Raw genomic sequence first — 9,809 nt, forward strand, 5'->3', positions numbered from 1 at the left:
ATAATAATATTTTTTGAGCTTCCATTGGTCAAGTATTTATTATTTTTATAGAATACAAAATTACAATTAAAATTAAAATTAAAATTTTGTATCGTTAATATAATCTCTAATTATGTACATATTCAAATAAACTTATAGAGAGAATTTACATAATTACATTAATTTATTCTTAATTGTACTTCGTCTATATTATAATTTTCACAATACGAATAATAACTAAGATAATTACATTTAGAAAGCAAATTTCAAATTTTGTATGAGTAAATTTAAACTCTAATTAAACACAGTTTTTAATATGATTATATAATATATTCTTTATGCACATGTCATTCCATAAACCCAAATGTCATTCTACAAGCTCAAGACCACTTTTTGTGTTGATAATTCAAATGTATTTTTTTTCTTTTAAAAGTCTTAAGTTTAGACATCCAGAAAAATATTAAAGACCCATACAATATATACATTTATATATATTTAAATTTTTATTTATGGCTCAAATGATTTTTTTTTATATATATTCTGAAGTCCAATAATTGACCCACGGCCCACAGCATTTGCTTTCTTCATCCCTTCTGCTTCTGCCAATTCTTTGAAGCATTTGAGAGGGAAAAAAATTAAATGTAGAGGTTTGCATTAATTGCACTGTTTCAGATATCGAATACGATTTCATCAAAAATTTAATTAATATTGTAATCTCAAGAAGCACCATAAATAACAAAAGCATATCAAATAGACTTTCATTGTAAAGCCAGAGATTTAATTTATATTGCATCGTTTCATATGTTCTATTAATCGGGAATCGGAATCCTTAATCATAATATCATAACATTTAATAACTCCATTAATTTGTTATGGGTTAGAAAAAAATAACTATTTTATTTTTCAAATGTTGTGCTTCTTTTATAGTAAAGGATGTTGTGGCTATTTTATATTAATAAGAATAGAGACAATAATTACTCACCAAAATAATAATTGTAACATTAATTACTTCCCAAACCATATAACTTTATTATAGTTAAGATAAGATAAGATTTTAGGAAGGTGTCTCATGTACTCTTATGTCTATGTGAAACGTTGAGGCGTTTGAATATATAAGGAAATACAACATATGTTTCAATAGAGGAGCAATTAGGAATGGGGTTCCTAACTTCAACCAATAGCACCATACAACGTATAATATCTTAGCGATTTCAACATTTTGGATTGCTTAGCTTTTAACATTTTTCCTAAGATTAGTGTTTAATTTCTTCCTCTCAAATATTACCTACTAAACCACTGAGCTAAGTCCCGTGGACTAGTGTCTAGTGTCTAGTTTCTTGTTATTATATATTGCGTACTTCAATCCTCAATCCCACATCCTAAAAGAACGACAAAACACCCAAGCACTATATGCTACATCAATTAGGATAATAAATAAATCCTTCAAGTAATGGCAAAACAATTTGATTTTCTACTCAGGATAACAAATTAATCTTTCAAGAAATGGCCAAACAATTTCTTTCTTATACAACATTTCAGCCTACAGCTTTTTCCAAGTCACAGAACCTGAATTTTCCTTTTCCAAGACTTCATTATCCACAAATCCAGACAGGGAAATAATCAAAATACAAGATTGTTGAATTAGCTCAGATGCAGCATAACAAAAGAGTAATAGCATGAGAGAAGATACATGAATTGCAGTTGGTAACCAAGCCTGAACACATCAAACACCGCAGAAGGATCTAAGGCTCTAAGTCATGTATATGCATAGTAGGTTGAATAAATATGTAGCAATTACCTAATCTGGCAGTAAAGGCAATCTATCCACGGTGTAGGAAGATCCATTAGAGTCAGGATCGGGTCGCAACAAATCATCAAATTCATCACCACTGCCATCATCGTTGCCTTCACTGCTATGACTATTTTCTTCCAAAGGACTCTGGAAAGGAATTATGCGGAGCCTAGCATCTGGTTCTGTTCCAGTTCTCACTGATTTCAGCTTATATTTGGAAATAAGGTCCTTCTGGAGCAGCAGAATATTTGATGGCCGAGGGAGCAGATCCACAGGTTCCCCTTTAGGAATTACTACTTGCTCAATGGCTATTCTTGCCTCCTATGAAAAAGCAACAAAAGGTTCAAGGCTATTAAGAAATGACCACTTATGAGTTATGACATGATTGCAAAATGCTATTACAGGGAGTTTAGGGTATGTACGAAGATTTTGTCATTCCATAAGATGTTATGATGATCATGCTAAATAAACAAAAGGAAATACTATTGCTCCAACATAATCCAACTAAATCCAATTAGATACGAAAAATGCTACCATAATATGATGGGGAATTGTTACAATTCTAGCTTCTAAAGTATATAATCATCAAGAAAATTGGTATTTAAACTAGATATACTCCAAAAAAATAAAAATAAAAAAATAAAAATAATAAAAAAATCATATTCACCTCCAAAGCATCCATCCTTTCCGACACATTTATCTTAGCTTCAGATTCAAAAAACTCAAAACCATCAGCACAATCAGCAACCAAAGCTTCTATAGCCTTGGTTAACTGTGACAAGGAGCTTGTCTGCAAAATTAGATCCACTCATAAATGAAGATCCTAAGGTAATTAAATATGATTAGACATTCAATCACAATCTTGAAGATGTGAATTATTCTTGAGGTGTATACATCGAATCAAGTAGTCTAATTGATACAGTTACCTTTGAGACATATATAGGAATGCCACGAGATCTTGCAGCAGCTTGAATTCCAGAATTTTTTTTGAGCTTGGATTGCAATGCCAGGAGAGCATCTGCTTCGCTGATGTTATCAGTAAACTCAATGGCATGGTCTATCTTTAACTGTTTAATCCCTTGAACCACACTTGCCTCTGAGATCTATAACATCTGCTAAATATATAAGTTCCATGCACTACTATTTCCATACATATGCAAGAAGTGATTCTTTTTATCTGTTCACTTTCAGTTCTACAATCATAAAATTTCTAAGGATTATAAATTGGAGGACAATCTTTAGAAAAAAGGTAGTGATGACTGATGACTTAAGTTCTCAAGAAACTAATACTCATGTGTTTCACATTAATAAAACTAGCAGCAAAGAAGTTTCAACTATTACAATAGTGGAGTATGTTATGGAATATATATTTAATATATGGAATGTCTATACATTAGGCAGTCTTAGGGATTTAGGTAGGTAGGTAGGCATATGGAAACTTGTTTCCTATTCGAAGTCTTCTAGGATGTATTTATAGGGCTTTGTATTCTCTTTTCTATAAGATAGTATAAGACAGCATATTTAGAAATCTTCTCTTTACTTTCATAACATGGTATCAGAGCCTGAGGCTCCTCCAACGATTGGAAAACGTTTTGGTCAACCTGTTCCTGGGTCGCCTAAGTCGGTTTGTCTCGGTTCTGGACTTAGTTTGGACCATTGCCTTATGCTTTACGGTCGGTTTGTCTCGTGCCCCTTCAGGCTCCCTTTTTGTGTGGTTTTGTGATCTGTTTGTGATCAGTTTTTGTCTGGGTATGGCTGAGTATGAATGTGTTGCTGCTGCCTCGGGATCTTATGACGAAGAGGGTGATTGGTGAGGGGCTTGCGACTTGGGTCACTACATTTGACCTCTAGAAGGATGGAGTCCGTTGCTTGTTTTGGTGTTGTCCCTCTCTTTTTCTGATGCTCATTGTCATTTGGGGCGTGTTTTCCTTTCGGTGATAAAGAATGTGTGCCCTCCAGTTCGGAGTTTCTCTTCTTTACCATGTGTGTCCAAGCTTGTTTGGTCCATTTCGTGTTCACCCAGAGTTGCGGTATTGGTGGCGTCCAAGCTTCCGGTTCAGGGGAAGGTCCAATCCCAAGGTTGTTCGGTCCACCTCGTTGAGTTCACCCAGCTGTCCGTGGTATTGGTGGCGTTCCCGGAGTTGCGGTATTGGTGGCGTCCAAGCTTCCGGTTCAGGGGAGGCCGGGAGGGTCCAATCCCAAGCTTGTTCGGTCCACGTTGAGTTCACCCAACTGTCTGTGGTATTGTGGCGTTCAAAGCTACCGTTTCAAGGAAGTGTCCTAAATGGATTTTAGTTAGTCGTTATTTAGTTATTTTTGGTTATCAGTTATTTGTGTAACAAGTTGGCATGATTAATACCCTCCAACTTGAGGGGGAGTGTTATGGAATACTCCGTATATATTTAATATATGGAATCTCTATAGATTAGGCCGTCTTAGGGATTTAGGTAGGTAGGCATATGGAAACTTGTTTCCTATTCAAAGTCTTCTAAGCATGTATTTATAGGGCTTTGTGATTTCTATAAGATAGTATAAGACAGCATATTCAGAAATCTTCTCTTTACTTTCATAACAGAGTAATTTATTTCAGTAGATGCTAGGCTGTTTTCAGAGTGAAGAAATCTTTAATTTGACATGTTTTTCTACTAGGAATGAGTAGCAGGTAGTATCTTACCCCATAAAGAAATAGGCAAAGAGAATCCTCATTTTTACAACAATTCTCTTCTGTGCCTTGATTCATTTCTGAAATAAAATCACCATGGCCGGGTATATTACCATTCATCTGTGAAATACCTACAATGACACTGTCACTTCTATCATGCAATTCCTGTATGGTCAACTCTTGCTCCACTTCCTCTTGTGATCTCTGATTTATCTTGCGAACTTCAAAGATGGGATGACGGCCTTCTCAACATGAGTAGAACAAAATGTCAAAGATTGCTTCCATTAAGTAAGAAAGAGTGAAAGCCAATCACATGATTTGGTAGGTAGGAAAAGAGGATTACACAAAACCTGAAAGAATAGCATCTACTGTAGCTTCTAAATTAGGGTGAACTCGCAACTCTGTCTTCGAAATTATCTCAACACCACAGCTAAAAGCTGAGGGTCCTTTCCTCTCCAGTACAGATTTTTGAACACCACGCCGGCTTGCCTCTTCATCCCCCAGTGTCACACTCTGAGAATGATAGCAATAGTATTAGCTTGCATTGATTACTTCTTCAAAAAGTTGCTATAGCAGAGCTAGAGCAGTTGAAAAATCCTTTATAAGAGTATAAAAAAGTGACTGCACGCTGTTTTGTGTACCACTGTACATTTGGGAATGAATCAATTTTGAGAGTTTAAAGGCATGAACTTATGACCTACTGGTCAAGAAAAAAAAAAATACCTGTACACCTCCAACTAGCATCTCCAGAGCTGGATTCATCACTAAATTCTCTATTGTTACACCATGAGCAGTTGCAACCAACTGAATACCACGCTGTGCAATTGTGCTTGCTGCCATAGCCTCAAGTTTAGTACCAATTTCATCTATTACAATCACTTGTGGCATATGATTTTCAACTGCTTCTATCAAGACCTACAAGAAGAATATTCCATTGGAGAATTAAGGACAACATAAGATAAAAATAAATAAATGTGTGTATTTATATTATATACGCTGATTCAATAGTTATTCCCTCAGTCCCTCTAAAGATTAAAGTATAATGCAGCACTCCAAAGTATAAAACAACAAAACTAATGAAAACATGGGAAACTGGCATTAACCCCACCACACAAAAAGGGGAAAATTAAGCTACTCTTTATTACCTTGTGTTGCATGTCAGTGTGTGGCACTTGCATGCGCCGTGCATTACCAATTCCTGCATGAGGTATATCTCCATCACCACCAATTTCATTTGAAGTGTCAACAATCATGACTCGTTTCCCATAATCATTCGCAAGCATCCTAGCTATATCCCTAAGGATAAGGAAAATATTGCTCCATTATAGCCAGTCATGTAGACAACAATGCATGTTAAGCAATGTGTGCCCACCCCCACCCAAAAAATAATAATAAAACAATGGCATAAAAAAGTGAAGTCCCTAATCTGTATGCATAACAATTACTAACCTGATAATTGTAGTTTTTCCTACTCCAGGAGGTCCAATTAGCAACAAAGAAGCCCCAAGTTTAACTAAATCTTGCAATGAGTTGGCACTTCCTGATAAAGCTCGGCCAACACGACAGGTTAAACCAATAATCCTACCTTTCCGATTCCTAATGGCACTGATCCGGTGCAAGGTCCGGCTAATGCCTGCTCTGTTATCAATAGCAAAATCCCCAACCTAGAACAAGAGGAACCATGAGTTCCAACTTGCATGCGTCGTGACCGTAAAAGAACAACCTTTTCTATGATTATGCTAAATGGAAAAAAGATTTAACTTTACAAAGAGTCCTCAAATAAAATAGCTGAATGGATTGGATTACTGGCCAACGAAGAAAGTAAAAATGACATTTTAATAGCACAGTTATAGAAATTGCTATTCAGTCAATCAGAGACAAACAGTAACACCATATATTCATAAGAAAAAGGAGGAAAAGACCACTTTTTTTTCAAACTTCAATTGCGAAATTTACATAAACCTTTTACTTACCTATAGGAAAAAGGGAAGAGCTTATTAGAAATTTATCAAACACTTAGAGCGCAAGACTTAGAAGGCTCGTTGAAGAAAAAAATACCAGTCAATCAAAACTTCAACCGGAATTCAAAGAACAAACAGGTTCAAAAATCATATTCACCTGAGAAGTGGCATGTTCAAGATCCTGCATAGTAATCGGATGGTCCGACAAAACGAAGTCTCCGGAGGGGAACCGGGCGAGGGGCTTGCGGCCCAAGTCCATAACAACCTCGATCAAATGATGCAGCTCCTGATGCTCCCCAACTCTCCGCCGCATCTCTTCCGGCAAGAGAGCCAGCAAGCGCCCAAGCTCCACTTCGAAATCAACCCCGACCAAGGAAGCAGAAGAAGAAGAAGACGAAAGCGATGATTTAGAAACGAAAGGTGCGAGAACATCCTTGTGAAACCCCACAAGCGGCGAGGAATGGAGAGACCGAAATGGAAACTTGCGGCTAAAAGGAAGGAGCTTGAGCTGCTGGGTCCGATGGAGATAGAGGGAGTAGGACAACGGGTGGTGCAGCAATGGCGACGAAAGCATTGTCGTTTTGGCGGTAAATTTCTTCGAATTGGTTGTGTGGCACAAGACATAAGCGCTGTTTGGCTATCTTCTTCCTTTTTTTTTCTTTTTTTTTTTTGCAAAAACTTTTATGATACCTTCTCGGATCCTTATCTATGAGACGGGTTGAGTTAAGATAAGTCACACGTATCCTTATCGGTGAGACGGGTCGAGTCAAAATGAAATATAAATATATAATACTTATACTAGTAAATGTAATACTAAATCATAAATAAAATGTTTATTACTTATATGAAAAAAAATGTAATATTTTTGAAAAAAAATATATACTCCGTAATACTTTTACATTTTGATGTAAAAGTATATTATATTTTTCATCAAAAATATTAAATTTTTTCTTTATAACTGCAACATTACTTATAAGGAAAAATATACTCCGTAATATTTTGATTAAAAAATAATATTTTTACATCAAAATGTAAAAGTATTACATTTGTCATTAAAAGTATTATATTTTCCCTTATAAGTAATAAACATTTTATTCTTTTCCCAAAAGGTTGAATCCCCAACTCTAAGGGTCCTCACACTCCAACTTGACAGAGCATGTGAAAGGATGTAAATCACGGTGACTCAATGGTTTAGCAAACAGGGCCGAATACCGGTGCGCACAAAGAATCTGTCCACTTTGGACATAAACATTTTATTCTTGATTTAGTATTACATTAACATTTATTAGTATAAGTATTACATTTGCATATTGATTCAACCCAAATCAACCCGTCACACAGATAAAGATTAGATTCGTAAGACGGTCTCACACAAGTAGCCATGACCACAGTTCGGCTCCGGTTCGGAACCGGCGATTCACGGTTCCAACAAATTGCATATATCAACTGCAATAAGTATTTAGATAATTATTTTTTAGGAAAGTGCAAATTAAACATTATTTTTCATGCCAACTATAATAAATTTCTCCTATATAATCTTACATTGATATATTTGAATTACTTATTTAAATACAAATATTGGGCATTAAATTAATCGCGCAATGCCCGTGTTTGTATAAATAAATGTAACTATATCTACAATCTACAAATCTAATAAGACCCAATAATATTAGGCTCTTAACTAGAACAAAAAAATGTTGGTGTAATTGTTGTTTCTTAAAATGAATGGTTCATATTATTTTGATTTTAGTATTTTTTTTAATGATTTTCATTATTTACCCTTTATTATATTATTTTATTCCATTAAATAACACTAAATTCCGTTAGTATAAACTTTAGTAACGGAATATTCCGTTAACTATTTATTATTCTTAACTTATTATAAAAAAATTAAAAAGAGATATAATTTCATTAGTTATATTATTTTTATTTTCTACAATTCAAAAATTCTTTACCTTCAAATTTATTAATTTATTATATTCACTACATTGCTCATTGTCCTACATTGCTCATTGTCTTCTTTTTACATTATCTTGTAATTAAATATCAAAGTTATAATACAAAATATTTTATATAATATTTTTTTACTAAGTTTTTTATACAAATATAATAAATATTAATATTTTTTACAATACTTTCACATGATAACCTATAACACACATCTCAGAATATATGAAATATGTAGGGAAAAAACTACCACTACCAAATATCAATAGGTGCTTGTAAAATAAAGAGTTCATAGTACAAATAAGATCTCAATCATATACACAAACAGTCAAATCTAAAACTTCTTACACCATAATCTCATTGCACGATAAATCCCTCAATGCTACAACCAATAACCCAATTACACATGGCATTAAGAAAAAAAAAAAAAAAAAGACATGTACTGATGCTACCACCAATAACTCAATTACACATGACACACTAAAACAAAAAAAAAAAAAAAAAACAAAAAAAAAAAAAAACAAAAAAAACAAAAAAACAAAAAAACAAAAAAACAAAAAAAAAAACAAAAAAAAAAAATGACATGTACTGAAGATGAAGACAATGACAATGTTACCCAAAAGATAATTAAGAAGAATTAGAGAAATTTAAACAAAAAGTAATATTTATTTAGACTATCGCTTTATACTAAATAAACATTTAGACTAACGTTATTACAAAGTTACAAACATTTATTTTAGTGACAATTATAATCAATCTCTCATATATTATCTTACATTTATATACTTTAAATTGCCGATTTAAACAAACAAATTTAACATTTATTTACCTATGTATGAACATCTCCTATATAATATTGCATTGATATACTTTAAAATACTTAGGGTCTGTTTGGAAACTCAGAAAATGACTTCTGGAAATCATTTTATGGGTTTCTGATGTTTGGGTAGGCTGAAAATGAAGTGGTCAAAGGAAAATGATGGATAGTCAACGGAAAATGAGGTTGATTTTTGAAAAATGACTTCCCCTTTTTTTGGGGGAAAAGGGGAAGTCATTTTCCATCTTCTAAACACACACACGCTGCTTCAGTGCTTCTTCTAGACTTCACCACTTCGCATCATCCTTCAACATTGAGACAACTCTACCAACACTTCCTCCTCCAACAATTCACAACCACAAAAACTTGAAAATTTTCTGGTCTTCACTGGTTTCCCAACCGGAAACCAGAAGTGATTTCCGACGAGTAAACCAATGAAGAGCTTGATTGTACTGTAGCATAAAACCAATTAAAATGTTTAAGTATTCCATTCTACTCATTTTCTAGAAAATGAACCAAACACCAAAAGACAGTTTTCCATTGTGCAGTCAAACACAGGAAAGGAAAATGTTTTTTGAAAAATGACTCATTTTCTAAAAAACATTTTTCAAAAGTCATTTTCCTACTTTCCAAACGGACCCTTATTTAAAA

At 33.9% G+C, this 9,809-nt stretch overlaps 1 protein-coding gene across 1 annotated transcript; it reads right to left on the reverse strand.

Annotated features, from left to right (window-relative positions):
- Positions 1–1,434: 1,434 nt before the first annotated feature.
- LOC109187367 (uncharacterized protein ycf45) lies at positions 1,435–7,047 on the reverse strand. The gene is made up of 10 exons (XM_019337557.1): positions 6,552–7,047; positions 5,883–6,097; positions 5,579–5,729; positions 5,157–5,348; positions 4,784–4,946; positions 4,446–4,675; positions 2,698–2,874; positions 2,439–2,561; positions 1,778–2,092; positions 1,435–1,693 (listed from the first exon to the last, which is right to left on the reverse strand). Exons 1-9 carry the CDS (start codon positions 6,966–6,968, stop codon positions 1,778–1,780), a joined length of 1,983 nt encoding a protein of 660 aa, XP_019193102.1. The 5' UTR covers positions 6,969–7,047; the 3' UTR covers positions 1,435–1,693.
- Between the last annotated feature and the right edge of the window lie 2,762 nt (positions 7,048–9,809).

Source organism: Ipomoea nil, unplaced genomic scaffold, assembly GCF_001879475.1.
Source record: "Ipomoea nil cultivar Tokyo-kokei standard unplaced genomic scaffold, Asagao_1.1 scaffold0191, whole genome shotgun sequence".
NCBI lineage: Eukaryota > Viridiplantae > Streptophyta > Magnoliopsida > Solanales > Convolvulaceae > Ipomoea > Ipomoea nil.